The sequence below is a fragment of the Meleagris gallopavo genome, chromosome 1 (genome assembly GCF_905368555.1).
Source record: "Meleagris gallopavo chromosome 1, MGAL_WU_HG_1.1, whole genome shotgun sequence".
Lineage (NCBI taxonomy): Eukaryota > Metazoa > Chordata > Aves > Galliformes > Phasianidae > Meleagris > Meleagris gallopavo.
The window spans coordinates 10,389,623-10,406,437 of record NC_139404.1 but is presented as its reverse complement, the minus strand read 5'-3'; the positions used below and the strand labels follow the sequence as shown (position 1 = coordinate 10,406,437).

At 37.0% G+C, this 16,815-nt stretch overlaps 1 protein-coding gene across 3 annotated transcripts in view; it reads right to left on the bottom strand.

Moving 5' to 3' along the window:
- Nucleotides 1-7,163: 7,163 nt before the first annotated feature.
- Nucleotides 7,164-16,815, bottom strand: part of HGF (hepatocyte growth factor) — a 60,602-nt gene continuing 50,950 nt past the window's right edge. For 2 of the 3 annotated variants that reach the window (XM_085216418.1, XM_085216408.1), the window contains exons 17-18: nucleotides 15,387-15,532; nucleotides 7,164-11,318 (exon numbers count right to left, since the gene is read on the bottom strand). In XM_085216418.1, coding sequence (XP_085072544.1) covers nucleotides 11,148-11,318; nucleotides 15,387-15,532 — 317 coding nt within the window. In that variant the 3' untranslated portion in view covers nucleotides 7,164-11,147. The remainder of the gene's footprint in view (nucleotides 11,319-15,386; nucleotides 15,533-16,815) is intronic. The other variant, XM_085216412.1, reaches the window with a different exon arrangement.

Genomic DNA, 16,815 nt, shown 5'->3' with positions numbered 1-16,815 from the left:
TTAATACACCACTACACAGACTGTCCATCTCTGCAGCTGTAGTTTTGTGCCAGATTGCAGGCAGGCCGTGTTTTATTGTGCACAAATCTACAGGAGGGCAGTCCTCAATAATTTGCAATACTGGACAATATCCCTAGGGCTTTGAAGGTGAAATGTTAGGTAGTTGAAGATCTTCCTGGTTTTTATATTCTAAGAAATATTTTAATTTCCTTAGAGCTGATATTGTGTTTATTTTGAACGTAAGACGAAATATTAAGAGAGATCTAGAGGGAAGTCCAGCACACAAGTGACTAATAACAATCTAATCCCCCTGCACTATTGGAGGAAAATATGTTTTTGTTTCTTTCTTCTTAGTTAAGTAAACACATAAATATATTTCCCCTGGCTTCAATTACAGCAAGTTGGCTTTACAGAAGAATCCTTTCAGTTTTGATTTCCTGTTAGCTTTCCTGAAACATGACCACAGAGTACAGTATTCTCTTGATGTGATTTTTATAGACTCTAAGCCTTAAAAGGAGTGTTTCTAAATCAAATCGCAATACGTTCTAACTTGGATGGGTTGGTTTGTTTTATCTCTGCAGTATATCTCCAGTTTTAATGAATGTGTGAATCTGGGAAAATGGTAGAGAAAGGATGTGGCTTGAATGAAAACATTTCTTTTTAAAGTTCTCTTCCCTTGATTTTCATCTCCTAACCTGGATTCAAAAGCCTGACTAAATGCACACACAGACATAAACTGCTCCAAGCTGCTTTTTCAATCTTCCCATAGGAGGTAGAAAACAAATCAAACCAAATGTCTCTAAACTCCATGTACAAAGGGCTTGTCTCGGGGAAGTCAGTGCCATACTATAATTTTTTTCCTTTAAGCAGTGTTTTTATAGGTGGATCTTCCAGAGAAAGAGACCTAACAGCAACAGGTGTCATGAGCTGCGATCAAAACCTGCATGGTTCCTAAGCTGCTTTCTTACAGCTTGCTGCCCTGAGAACTAAAATTACTGTCCTACTTTTTCATTCATAAATCTCCCTGAGTGTAGCCCTGAAAATATTTTCTCCTCTGTCTCTACAGAACTTTTCTATTTCAAGTCAGACTTTAATTCCCTACTCATGTGCAAGTGGTAGCCCATCTTGAAGAGAAATCAAAATTGTATAAGGAGCAATCTCTTCTAAAAGTTACTTTCTTTTCTAGAGTGAGTATTATTTTTCTTCTCTCTCACACACCACAGAGCTTAGTCTTTACAGGCATGGTCTTTGAAGAGAGGAAGGCAAATGCAGAAATGCAGGCTGGTATGATCACAGCACTTCATTCTTCATCATGCTCAAGGAATTATTTGCTCTGTACTTTCCAGAATAAAAATGTCCTGCAATAGAAGTGTTCACTACTTTTGCTGAATCTATGCTGAGGGATACAGACAGCAATGCAGAATGGGGAGGAAATAAATAATAATAATAAAACCAAGACTTAATCACTTCTGCACTTACTAAGAATATAATGAGAAAGGCATTTCTGAAACAGAGAAAGTGAAATGTCTTCAGACAACTAAGTAGGCCAATAAAATTGCCAAGAAAGGAGTGAAGAGAAGAGAATTCCTAAATACTGCTTCTAGCAGGACGTAAGTCTTACCCAGTGGACAGTTCAAGTACATCACTTGCACCAGTCCTACTCTTCCCTGTTTATTTTCTCTTGGTCAGCAATAAAATAGAATAATAAAGCAACAAGCAAACAAATATGAGCAAGAAAACCCAGTTGAGAAGAAAAAAAATTGAGTTGTTGTTTGTCAGTGGTGTTGAGGAATCCCCTGGACTACACTTTGCCTATACAAGCATCACTCTGCCTCCATCCCAGGAGGTGAAGTCATGAACTTGTGTTAAGTGTCTTAAATAAACATTCAGTGGAATAGGAGAATGACAAAGCTGCATTTAAATATTTCAGAGAGAAGCACATCCGACATTTTTGTTTGGCATCCAGGTGAGGTGTCTTCCAGTAAACCTTTGTTGCTTGAGCTCACAAAAGCTTCACAGACTCCCTCCTGTATTTAGTTAGAAACTGCTTTACAGATAAGTAATATTTTATGAAGTGAAGAAATTGTCAGTGAAATGGGAAACAATTTCTGTACTCAGTGTGGAGAGTCTGGAATTGTTGTGACCACTAGCCTCTCAGAAATCTGCCTTACCACTGACAGGGTGGAAGAGTACAAAACTCTGCTGCTGCTTTTAAAAGGGAATGCACAATCCACAGTCAAATAGGCAGGGAAGAACCTCTCCAGAGGAAACTACACAGAGAGGGATCCTGGGGAGGCAGGCTGGAAAGAAAACAAATAGATTTCAGTTGGAAAACAGCCTGGTCTCTGTCAAACATGGTAGTAAAACTGACATACTCTCGCAGACAGAATTGGTAAGATTAGTATGTCATGATGGAAAACTTACTGATAAGAAAATTTGGGAGTAGATTTAATGCAGAGGCTATCTAAAGAAAATATATAATTTTTAAGGCACGTGCATAAAAAAGAAAGAAAGGTACATCTAAATGAAAACTTCAGAAAAAAGTTAAACTCAGCAATTAGCATTATGGAATTGCATAGACTAGAAAGTCATTAACACTAAATAGAACCAGAGATAATTAAAGAATACCATGTTTACAGTCTCTTTGCTAAGATAAAGGGGGATGTCAGCCTGGAAAACTCATCCAGCACTGCAGAAGAGACTCATAACTAAACTGATTAGGTTAGCAGCCCAGAAAGTGCTCCCGTAAGGAAGCAGGTTTCTACAGGAAAACATTTTGCTTTAAAAACAGACTTAGCACTAAGCCCTGCCCTTACTGATAACTAACAAAATTAAAGTGCAGTAAAAGGGAAAAAGCATCTGGAAGGGTCTCTAAGGGCCTGTGCACCATTTCAATAAACACTGTGGGTATACATGGTTAGTATTGTTTCACGAGACTGTTTGGACATCTTTAAAACCGGGGCTGTGCTTGTTCATTTCTAGCATTTAGGGCCTTGATGTGCAGCCTACAAACTTGAACACAGCTGGTTTAACACTAATTGAGTCTATTTATCTGCTTTGAGGCAATAAATACCAGTGAGAGGGCCTATATATTGCTTTAGGCAAAGCAGATACTTGTGCTTGCACACAGAAGGAAATATGTGCACACAAATACATATGTAAACAGGCTGTCAGGGCAGAACTGAATGGATTGGCTTGGAACAGCTATTCCAGAGTGCGTTTGTAGGAACTCACTTTGGTGCATTTTATCCATGTAGTCACACTGCAATTCCCCCAGCCACGACACTGAGCAAAGTACTCTGTGTGATAGGATTGAAAAGATCGAGCAGGAAATGAAGAAAACTGGCTGAGGGTAACTGTGGCACACAAGTCCCTCACTCACAGTTCCAGTTTCCACTACAGAATTCTGCCATCACAAGTGCACAACATCAGGATGTGAAAAATTCATACTACTGAGTATCACCATTAAGCTTCCTCTTATTATTCTTAATCATAAGACAAAAATAAATAGTCCTGGCTTACCTTTCCTCTCAGATTATTTTCCTATTTCTAAACCATGGCATTCAAGCTGACATTTTGGAGTATAGGAAAATCCCAGGTTATAATTTTTTTCCTTAAGTATCTGCATGGACCAAGGACTTCTGAATGATCAGCTAAATAACCTTGCAATGATCAGCTAGATAACATTGTAAAGGCAGCTGCATGCATTTGTGTGAGTATGGTGTGCATATGGTCGTGTACCCACATGTAATCTGTATAATTTTATGCAAGCCTCTGGCTATTATGAACAGTTTGGAATGGGTGGCTGCAGCGTACCTCTCCACAGATAACTGAGCCTCACTGATGTGGAATATGTAGATGACCCTAGCATCTACCTTTCCCTTGTGTTAATATACTCAGTCACAATCTAGGAACATCTGTGTGGATGTCCTGGTAGCTGTGAACATTTTAGGACAGCAAGTATTTTTCACATCCTATAGGTATTCTTGGAGAAGTGTAGTGAAGATGTTGAAAAGTTGAAAAAATAATGCTATGTGGGGACTATTCCAACAGAAACTTAAACTTCAAAAAATGATAGAATCGGGTAATCATGGGGACTCGTCTGCCTCGTGGTGAAGCAGCTGCTTTTCTCGGTTTTGATTTAAGACAGAGAGAGAGAGAAGAAAAAACTACATGATGGTGGTAGTTTTCTAACTGCTACATGAAGTTCGAATGCTGTTAAACTCAATGCTGAGCAGCAGATGGTATATTTACGCCCAAGACGTGAGACTGTTGTTGACATGGTTTGTAGCAGCAATGTTGATGTAAATGCCTATTTCCTCGGATTGTGTATCATGATGACATTAATCCACAAGGAAAGAAAACCATCTGGAAAATTTTCAGTTAGTATAATCTGAAGTGAATTAAATACCATAAACTCATATGTTACTTAAGGTAAAAATTCTCGTAAGCTGAGAAGAGGACTATACCACTTGTTCAGCTAGCCTCTTCTAATCCAATCTGTTCTCCTAATGTTATATTTTCTGCCTTGTTTTTAATAAATTGCTGTGAACTGCACTCTCTTGTATAATTTCTCTTTCAGTAAGATAAGGGCAGTACTATCTTAAATAGACATATATCTCAAGACATCCCTAACATCACTTAGCTTCTGCAGTTTTACAGGTTTTTCCCTTATTGCTTTTACTCTAAAAAAAAACTAACTGCATACATCATGTTACATCTTATTATTTTTATCATCATCATCATTTTAATGAAAAAAAAAATTTTAATTGGAAGCAAATTGTTTTGACTGAGTAAAGCTTCAGTGGAACTTCAGTGACCATGTTTGAACGAAAACACATACTTCTCTGCCACAGGGGATCAATGTAGAGCATGCCTTGAGTATTTGAAAAAGAATCAGCATTTATGAGGATGACCAAAAGGTTCAGGAGGAGGATTTAGGATTTGCCCACTAGCCCTAGATAATGAGCTGACATTAATTTCATTGCAAGTAGGATTAGATCTTCAGATATAGAAGCACAACATGTATAACATCTTCTGTGACCATATGGTGTCACTGTACTTTCTCAAGTGTCCTGAACCAGAGTGAATCAGCTCTTAAGTTATTCTGTTGCAACTTTTCACACCACATATTCCATGGTATAAAAATTGAGACTGCAAAATTTGTCTGTTCATTTTAGGGCTTACTTTGGTCTTGACCTTTTTATGATTTGCTTTTTTCCTCCCAGCTGTTTTCTTCCCTATTTATTATAAGTGGTTTTTATTGGGACATAGTTGTCCAGAAGTCGGTGCTTTTGAAGGCAGAGTTGATACACAACTGTACTCTTTTAAATGGTCTGCTCTGTTTACATGAGGCTTGCTAAATAACAAAAAGCAGAAATCAAGTACTGGTCATCTGTGTGGTTTTCATAATTTATCATCTGCAGATTGCAGTGTTCTTTCAACTGCAAAAGATAAAACCTTAACAGCAGATTGTAATAAAAAAGCAGTATCCCTTTGTAGATCTTTGTTGTGCAAGCAGTTAATTCTCGTGTTTCCCAGGAAGTAGACAGGTGACACAAACATTCTTAACACTCTGTAAAACTATAGCAAGAATAAGTTTTGACATACAGACTGCACCTAGATTTTTATAACTTTGGAAGCATGCCTTCATGGTTGAAGTTACTGGCAAGTTTCCCATTGGTTTCAGGAGTTCTTCATAAAATTAATTGATTTTATGAACTAATTAGAAAATCCCCTTTTTTGTCTACAGATAAAAAGAATGAAATATTTGCAATAATCAGACTTCAAACACTCTATACATGAAATCGTTTGAAGAATGATTTATTATTTATATAGCTGGAGTTGTTGCAAATATGTATTTAAACTATCAAAATTTCAGTGTAACCAGAAATGCATAGAATTTAGAAATTTCATCTGGATAATGAAAAACAAGCTATGAACTTACTGGCCCTTACTTGAACTTGCTGAACCAGATTCCCATGATGCTATAGGAACTTGACCATACTCAGCTGGACAGAGATGCTCATCCAGTGATGCTAATAAGGTTCACAGTTTCTTTCTTCCTTTTTCTTTCTTTCTTTCTTTCTTCCTTTCCTTTTTCTTTCTTTCTTTCTTTCTTCCTTTCCTTTATCTTTCTTTCTTTCTTTCTTTCTTTTCTTTCTTTCTTTCTTCTTTCTTTCTTTCTTTCTTTCTTTCTTTCTTTCTTTTCTTTCTCTTTTTCTCTCTTCCTTCCTTCCTTCCTTCCTTCCTTCCTTCCTTCCTTCTTTCTTTCTTTCTTTCTTCCTTCTTTCTTCTTTCCTTCTTTCTTTCTTTTCTTTCTCTCTTTCTTTCTCTCTTTCTTTCTCTTCTTTCTTTCTCTTTCTTTCTTTCTTTTCTTTCTTTCTTTTCTTTCTTTCTTTCTTTCTTTCTTTCTTTCTTTCTTTCTTTCTTTCTTTCTTTCTTTCTTCTTTCTTTCTTTCTTTCTTTCTTTCTTTCTTTCTTTCTTTCTTTCTTTCTTTCTTCTTCTTTCTTTCTTTCTTTCTTTCTTTCTTTCTTTCCTTCCCCCCCCCCCCCCCCAGCAATTGCTGTTGCCTCTTCTTGATATTAAGTACATCTACTATAGCATCTAGGTTTGTTCTCTTTGCATCAAGTTATGTACCACTGGTAATACAAAATGACATAGTAATGGATGCTCTTTCCTGAAATGTAATTGATAATGTTAAGAGACATATTTTAAATGCCAAACCTATCACAGTGGAACTGTAAGAAAGTATAAGCTTTGTGTCAAATGCTCATGTGTAGATTAAGCACACACTTTTCAGTCCAAACTATTCTCCCCACAGACTATTCTCCCCACAGTGTGCTTGGGTCATTGTCTATGTAGAATTCCAGCATGAATCTCTTGGAGAGGCTCAGCAGGATTGCACCTTGATTTGGTTTTATCTTTCATTTTATGCGTGGTCTCGGTACTGGATGCATGAAGATCTTTAAAATACCAGTCCTCTTTACTCGGCACAAGTAAAATCCTTTCCTGAAATCAGGAGTGGTAGACATTAATTTTACTGAGGCTTTTTTCCTAATAGTGCTGTTCCAAAGATTCTTCTTTAAATAAGAAATATAGTGCTAATTAGGTTGATATTTTTTATAAAATACTTTATTAAGAATAATAAGAGTAAACAAGGTTACAAAAATACCAATTTTATTAACTAGTGAAGATGTCATTAATTACAGAAGATCATAATACAGGTTATAACCACAGTGTTCCCTTTTCATTAGGCATTTGGTCAATTATCATTAATGGAAGCACTATTTTTCCCACTTAAATATGAAAAAATACTCTTATCATACACTGAATTCCACAGGCAGCTCCCTGAATTGATCCCACACAAGAAAACACCATACACAAATGCCCAAGAGTATATCTAAAAAGGAACACTGTAAAATTTTAGGATGAAAAACCATGTCAGTTCCTGCCTGCAGCCCTAACATTCATAAAACAATAATATACCAGTGCATGTGAGGGAGGAAAAAAAAACAACTGATAAGGAAAGAAGATGAAACAACCAATACCATTGGTTTTATATAGATTTCATGGGAGTGAACTGGTTTACAACCAGCTTTCCATAAAGATGGCAATAAAGCCTTGCCTGCTCTTGCAGTTGCTTTGTAGTCCAGAACTGGTGTGCTTTTCTGTGTAAAAGGATGCATTTAGTTCAGTGCACAACTGTAGGGAAAAGCACTGAGGAAATTTCAGCCCCTACTTTGATAATCACATTCATTGATTTCAAGGGACATTTTGCCTGAGTAGATTTTTACCCTCAGAAGAATATTTGGACCCTTGTCTGAAAAGCCCTAACTCAAGTGATTAACTCTGTCAAGTATATTGGCATTACACACAGCAAAGGTCTGCAGAATGCCTAGGAGAATTTTAATTTCAAACTACAGAAGATTTCAGCCATAGCAGCAAAGATTTGGACCAGTACATTCCCAATGAGAGGTATAGTTTCTCTGAGGATCATGAGCTTTAGGAGAGAAAAAGAGATAGGGAAAAAAACAAAACAAAACAAAACAAAAAAACCCACCTTTTTTAAAAAGGGAGAAATGTTTTCATTAAGGAAAGAAAGAAGTGTCAGCCAGTTTCAGTGCGCTAAGAAAATCAGTCATTGAGTTAAACTAACTTCAGCAGCTCAAAATCAGGTCTTAGGTTTGCAAATTTTGTATCCAGTTATTATACTTTTCAGAGTCCATAGATAAGTTGTAGCAAGGAAAAGGAAGACAAAATTCAAAGGAATTTAAGAATGTCCTTAGATAAGACTTTAGGTTCTATATCCTTTAATTATAATTATGAACAAAATCACATTTGCAAAGTAAAGTCCAAATCCCACTGAAGTTAGCAAGAGGCTTTTCAGAAATTTAGATGGGCACTAGATTAGGTCCACCTGTTATTATAGAGAGCAATATGTTAGAACAACAAATGAGTATCTGTAGAGTGTCCTTTCTTAAGAGAATCCTGTAGTTATAACAGTTGCCTGGCACGGTACCATTGGTACCAACAAGAAATATTCACAGGAATAAATGAAGTACAAATTCATTACCACATATCATTATTCTTCTCTTCCCTTGCTTTTCAGAGTCTCGTGTGCCCTCCATATAGAGACAGGGAGAGCAAGAGTACCTGATAAGCAAGTGCATACAAACATGTTAAGTTCTGGAGCATCAACTCTGCACAACTTCTTTTACTGAGGTGATGCCTAGAACAAACAGGTAAAAATCCTTACACGTTGTCTAACAAAAAACGCTATTTTTAAATCATATATTTATATGTGTGTGTGTATATATATAAAAAAATCACAGCCTTCTGCACAGCAGAAGATTATAACTAAAATATTTTAAGATTCAATTTTTTAGACAGACATAACGAAACGCCTGCACATATAATACACTGAGCACATAACAATTTCTAGGGTACAAAGAGTGAACATGGAATTATGTATTTTATCCACATTCTACCAATGACTGAAAACAGAACTCAGTTGGAGTTTTTTCAAAAGTCTCTCTCAAAAAGTTAATTCTTTCAATATGCTGCGTTCAGTATATACTGAGTAAGAATACAGTCTTTACATAAATGGCAATAATTAATTGTAAATACAACAGGCTAAATCCTGCCCTCTTTAAGCCCAGTGAGTAAGAGACACAAAAAGGAGTATGAAGCCTTCAGAAGCAGCCAGGATAGATAGACTATCCATGTAGCATCCACACCTTCAGGTCACCAGTATAGGGAAGTTGCTTCTGTTCCAAAGAGACTATTTACATCAGGAGGAATTTCAGATGCTCTGCTTCCTAAAATATTTCTTCCTATGCACCAGTAGATATTGCTAGATGCTTGACACAAACCTCAGCAAGCCAAGCCATTTAAGCTTGGGCTGAAATTCATCCTAGTTGACTAGGAGATGTAAGCATATTTAAGTCTCACTGTAGCCAAAGTGCACTGCTGAAGAAAATAATTTGGTGAGTTAACAAGAGAACGGCCTCCCACGACAGATCTTCTGAAATGGTTACTTTCTGCCAGGGCAGAACTCAGCCCTGCGTCTTCAGAATGAAATAAAATGTTCTTTTACATGTCTACATCATCATGTCAGCTTAGTGGCTATGCAGTTAGATATGATCTATATACCTCACAATTTGCTACAGGAAACATATACATGTACACTGTCACAAATGAAGTAATAGTGCAGTTACTTATGCAATTGCATGTACAGTAGTAGAAATAACTGGATATGTGTTGTATCTACTTTCTAGAATTTACAGGGTAGTTGGTGCCACCTATAACATACTACCAGCTGCTGAATGTATTATAATTCCAGACATACAGTTACATATCTAAAGGGGAACAAGCACTTTTCACAGATGCTGACTATTTGTTTCCTTTCCAAATCAGCATAAAGGGAAATGATAGTTCCACACGTAGACAGGAAACACAAAGTGCTTAACTAGCACTTAATTAGCGATGTTTTCCCCATTTTGTATAAGATCATCTCCCTGAAATAATTTTATTGTCCTGAAAGAGACTATACAAAGGACACATTTTGGACCAAATTTAGGTAAGATCTTATTAAATATCTGAAGCCTCTGAAAAGTTTATTAATATATATCTTATTTTCCTACTGCTGTCTTTCATCCAGGTGATTCAACTATTTTTTTTTTCCTACTGTTAATAAAGTTATTTTTAAATCAATATGTAGGATTTTTTAAATTTTCAACACTTTCCATTTTTAACACTTACCTCTTGAGAAGGATTTGGACATATTTAGTTTAAATACTTTTAATGGCAAATGTCCATCAGTGGCAAATCAAGACTACTTTTACAAATCCAATCAGATACACTTTCTAACACTGTAAATTCACAGTTAGTTCTGTGACAGACTTTGAAAAAAATGATCAACAGTTTGCTAACCAGTTCATTACTACATCTCTTTGCCCATCTAGAGAATTTTTTTAAGATATCTCTTAGGGGACCACCTTCACACTAAAGGGACCAAGTAGAGAAAGAGAGCCTATAAGCACTGTGTAACAGGAAGTGATACTGACTTCTGTGAGAACTTCACTGATTGAAGGTTTGTCAAAGTTTGTCAACAATGAGATTAATTTCAAAAGGGATGTTTTTGTAATGAAATATTGACATTTTTGACCTCTCTTAAGGGGGTATGAGAAATAGGGTGATGTGTATGCTGTCTTTGATAGATGTATACCTCTCTCAGTAGAACTACTGTCATATCTGAAGAGAAGTGTGTGGCTCATAAAAAGAATAAGTTGTGTTAAATAAAGCTATAATATGTTACCCCTTCTAAGATAATCTGAAGAGCAGCAAAAAAAGAGGTCGTGATCTTTTTGTACAAAACCATTAATCATCCAGTAATAATATCTTTGCAAAATTGTTTACCCATTCAAGTATCTTCAGGAGATATGTCACCATACTTGCATATACTGTAAGTTACTTCAATATTTATAAAACAACACTGATAGACAAAACACCAATAACACCTATAAATATTAAAAGAAGTTCAACAAACTTGACTATCAAGTAGTTTAAAAATGGTTGATCTTTACATTACATCTTAATTCTATGCTGTCCACAATCTCTCTGTAAATGGAAACTGTTGAGTTCTTCAGGGTTTTCTGTAGGTCATCATAATCTTGTGTATCCACCGGGAGTAGTATGAGACTCGAACAAAAATCCCAGGACGATTTCGAATAGCACATCCACGGCCAGGAACGATGACACCCACTACTATTTTTAGCCTGTTTTGTTCACAAACCAAGGGACCACCATAATCACGCTAGGAAAAAAAAAAAAAAAAAAAGGAAAAAAAAAGAAAGAATGTCACCTAAAATGCTTCAAGACACAGTGCCCACAGTGCCCATCTGTCCCCTACTGCTTGCTTTCTCTTGGGTTGTACACAGGTCAATGAACAGGCAATAGAATTATCTTTACCTCAGAACAAACCCCAGCCTCTGACATCTTTTTCACAACCAGAACTTATAGGAGTCAACATCAAAGTAATCTTTTGTTTATTCATATGCAAATAATCTATCTTTACATATAATTTGAGTGCAATCAGACTACCAGCTCTTATTCTCCTGTTTCAGATACATTTAAGTACAATATTTATGGATGTCATCTACCTGGACTTCTGCAAAGCCTTGACATGGTCCCTCACCATATCCTTCTCTCTAAATTGGAGAGGTGTGGATTTGAAGGACAGACTGTTCAGTGTTTTAGGAATTGGCTGGCTGGATGCAGCCAAAGAGTTGTGATCAGTGGTTCTGTGTCAGGGTGGAGGCCGGCCACAAGTGGTGTCTCTCGGGGGTCGGTCTGGGGACCAGTGCTCTTCAACATCTTCATCAATGACACAGACAGTGGCATCGAGTGCACCCTCAGCAAGTTTGTGGATAACACCAGGCTGAGCAGTGCAGTTGATACATTGGAAGGAAGGGAAGCCATCCAGAGGGACCTGGACGGGTTGGAGAAGTGGGCCCATGTGCAATAAGGCCAAGTGCAAGGTGCTGCACTTGGGTCGGGGCAACCCCAGTTATTTATACCAACTGGGGGAAGATCTCCTTGAGAGCAGCCCTGCGGAGAAGGACTTGGGGGTCCTGGTGGACGAGAAGCTGGACATGAGCCAGCAGTGTGTGCTTCCAGCCTGGAAGGCCAACTGTGTTCTGGGCTGCATTAAAAAAGGGGTGACCAGCAGGGAGAGGGAGGTGATTGTCTCCCTCTACTCAGTTCTTGTGAGGCTCCATTTGCTGCAGTACTGCATCCAGGCCTGGGGTCCCCATCTGCAGAAAGGATGTGGAGCTCTTGGAGCAGGTCTAGAAGAGGGCCACTAAGATGATCAGAGGGCTGGATCACCTCTCCTATGAGGAAAGGTTGAGGGAACTTGGTTTGTTTAGCTTGGAGAAGACTCCGGGGAGACCTCATTGTGGCCTTCAAGTACTTGAAGGGAGCGTATAAACAGGAAGGGGAACAGCTGTTTACGAGGGTGGATAGTGATAGGACAAGGGGGAATGGTTTTAAACTGAGATAGGAGAGGTTTAGATTAGATATTAGGAGGAATTTTTTCACAAAGAGGATGATAATGCACTGGAACAGGTTGCCCAAAGAGGTTGTGGATGCCCCATCCCTGGAGGCATTCAAGGCTAGGCTTGGTAGCCTGGTCTGGTGGTTGATGACTGAACATAGCAGAGGGGTTGAAACTAGATGATCATTGTGGTCCTTTTCAACCCAGGCCATTCTATGATTCTATGATTCTATGATTTTTTTTACAATGAGGAGAAAGTGAGTTGACTAATAAACATATTATTTGTGATAACAGTCTTTCTTCAAAGATTACTGAGAGTAGTAATTACTATTACTATGCATCTGACAGACAATTGTATTTCAGCACACTACAATGAGAATCTATGAACTAACTGGCAGAATAAGTTTTTTAAAAGTTACATTTTGTAAAGAAAGAGACATAATTTGTTTAAAAACTCATGTTCAGTATTCTGAGGAAATGAGACACGTATGCACCACTGTATGTATTTAGTGGAAATTTGGTGTATGTCCAACTAAGATCAAGGACACATTCTGCATTAAAGCCATCTAGTTAAACTAGGGTGAAACTGTAATTTTGTTATATTCACATAGATTTTAGACTTTAACACAGATATTTTTTATTCAGGAAAAACTGAATCTAGCAAAATCAATAGCAAAATTAGGCAGTAAATGTTTGTATTGGAAAGGGAGACAGAAAGTCAAAAGATAAAAGCTAGAAATTAACACTTGTTTTTTTTTTTTCCTTCTGGATCACTAGAGAAATAACAATGCTTGACCTTTATTCATTTTAACAAACAAAAAGTTTGATTTGACTGATAGCAATCATGAGGTAGCTAGCTCTTGAGGAGTAGTAGAGGTTGTAGATCTCATGTAAGGATGAGAATTTGTCTGTGTGCATTTGTAGTTTGTGTTGGTTAGGCAAAATAGTACAAAGTAGGTCAATCCATGGGAGATTATCGCAGTTATAGCTGTGAGAATTATCAGAAAGTTTGGATTATTCTTGCAGCAATGACTAAACCCATGTAGCATATAGATGAATAAGCAATATTAGATTGAGATGGTCATCAGTGTGCCTTCTAGGTCTAGGCTTAAAAGAAAATTTAGATGATCTGATAGGGGTCCTATTACTAAGGTAACCTGTATGATATTATACTTGCCTAATTTGAGTAGTAGGGTAGTGAGTACTATTGTGCCGGCAATAGGGAGCTTCTACATGGACTTTGGGGGGGTCATAGGTGTAGGCCATATAGTGGGGCTTTTACTATGAAATTGTAATTTAGATATGTACACATAGATCTGGGACTTCAACACAGACACTGCAGTATTAATTCAGGTGAAATTTATACTGAATCTAGCAAACAATGTAAAACTAGGCAGTAAATCTTTGTATCACAGATGATACGCTGTTTCAAAAAATAAAAGCTAATGCTTAGTACTCTTCTCTTGCTCAGCAGACAAACAACAAGCCTTATCTAGTGCCTGCGGTATAGGTTTCGAACTAGATGAATTTTGAGGTTCCTTCCAACCCAAGCCATTCTATGATTCTGTGATTTGATGTTTGACTTTTATTTCTTTCTGGTTTTGTTTTTCTAGCTGGCAGCAGATTATAAACAATAAACAATTGTCAGTATCATCAAAGCTGCTCATAAAACAATGTCAAGAGTGGAGTTTTATCTGCCAATCTGATTTTGTTTCTCTGCTTGTTCTTCAGTGAGGAAAGTGGCTTTAAAGGGGAGCTCGGAACATTGATTAAGACTGATTGCTAATATTAATCAATCAATTTCTCACTGCAAGGGAAGACAAAGTACAGGATCCCCAGCAGACTTCCATCCAGATGTTTCATTTATAAACCCTCAGACGTCTAAGAGCTCATCTAGAATGAAAAATTTTATTTTTAAGGAAAATAAATGTATTAATAAAGTGGATCCTGTGATACATTAATAGTAAATGGGACAGACTTCATCTTGGTAAAGACTGTTTCTCCTATGGGTTGGTAGTATCTGTGGGAATAGTTCAAATTAGTGTTAGGAAATCATCTCTTTTTCTCCAGATACTAAATGCATAATGATACTCAGGACTGCCTTCCTTACAGACATCATCTAATCAGACAGATTTTCAACATACAAAAAAAAAAAAAAAAAGATATCTTCCTATAATGAATGATTTATAGCATTTCTCATCTGGTGTCTTTTCTCCAGCACTAGTCCCAAGAAAACCAACTGTGTTAAACTTGATTGTTATCAAACCATCTCTTTCTCCTCTACTCACTGAGATATGGCTCATGCTTTCTTAGGGAGACCAAACTCCTCACTCCTCTGAGTAATACTTTATCTCAGTACATTTTTGGATCTTTCTGTTTATTTCATAACTTTATTAACTCTACTAAGCAGTGAACTTTTTTTTGGTTTTGGATGTTGCATGGAAATCCTCGTCTAGCTAAGTTCAATTTGCTCAAATCTTTAGTTGCTGCTCAATCAAAATAAATTGCTGTTACTAGCACACAACTCACTTTAGGCGTTACTATACAGAAGACAAATTTATTTCAGTCTAGAGTAGTGTACCTAAGCATATTTAACATTAGTAGCACAAAGTAACTTATGGAAAGAAATTTCTTCCCACACTTCAGCAGCAAATACATCATTAGGAATACTAATCATTTTCCAGTGCAGAAGTTTCATATACATTTTTTTGTGTACAAGTTTGATGCAGAGAGAATAATTATAAAAAAACTCAAGTAAATTATTTCTCAGAAAAAAAAAGTAAGGTTGATAGCTCTTAATACATTCTTAGAAAATGTAATCTTTACCTCACAAGGTCCAGCACCAATGGTTTCAGCCACAGCACAGATTTCTGACTCATTCACAGTGATCTTCCCTTTGAGATACTGGTTGCATTTCTCATTTGCCAGAATAAACAGGTTTGCTACCCGGAGAAGACCATCATAGTTAGCTACTAGGATTGAAAAGAGAATAAAGAATTTATTCTATTTTTGGGGAAAAAAAAAGAAGATATTAAATATGCAATCTAGATGAACTTACTCTTATATGTTAACTCAGTGTACTTTGTCCCCACTACTCATATTTTCATTTATCCTCACTGTTATCAATAATTTGTCCTATAAGGATTTTTTATATTTGCTACAAGCAAAATTTGCAATAAATGTTCTTGATGTGCATGTCTCTTTAGTTCTCTGAGAATATCTGAAGAGGTTTTTAGTATTGGAAGAAAGAGATAGAGTCTACTGCCAGTTTGCTTTGGCATATCACAGAAATCGGGGAAAGTGTGAAATGCTGTCACTCTTGTTAGCAGAGCGAGGATTTAACTTCCTGCCTTAAACAAGGGTTAACATGAAATGGTGGCTGCCATAGCCTAAGGAAGGACGTGTAACTTGAAAAATACCATAGCAGTACAGGATTTTTCTTGTTCAGCGCTGGCTCAGCTACACTAAATGACTTTGTACCTGCAAGAGCAGATCCACAGCTTTATGCAATCTCCATTCATCAGTATGAAGGTCAGGAAGCAGGAGCCCCATGGAGCTTGTTCTTGTTCGCATGTCAAAAGACAAGTCTGTACAAGCTGTGAATTAAAATAGAGGGCCTGGACCTGTCCATTCTCTGTACAGTGATCAATAAAAAGTGTCAGCTTTGCCTTTCACAGAATTGTTATCCTGTTACTTGAATACAAAAATGAATGTAGCACTTCTTCCTTCCCTGACTGTGATGCTATGAGGATTGTATTAAGTAGCATATAAAATATGGTACAAAGTCCTTGGATGATGGATGTCATGTATTTATGGTATTATTCCACAACAGCGCAAATTCCCTTACCTATTCTCTTAAACTAAGCTTTCCTGTTATGCTGCACCAAGCCCCAGTCCTACTTCCCTTAGACAGCCATTCTCCCCAGAGGATATCTAATACAGCCATGCTGGGAACATTAAACACAGTCATCTACAGTAGGGTTGGCACTGATTATTTGCCTTCCACTAAGAAATGTTTGAAGTAATGCTTGCAAGGGAGAGAACCTTACAATGATGTTTCTGCTCTGCTTTCAGGACAGTATACTACTGCTGCTTACTAAGGATCTGTGGCAAAATGGCATCTGAGCACAATAACTACTGCAAAAATTATTGTTAACTGGCAGCTATTAACTTCATCATCAACATATCATTAGCCAGATATAATATTTACCAAGTCTAAATAAATATCTCTTCACCAAAAATTTGTATTTACTTC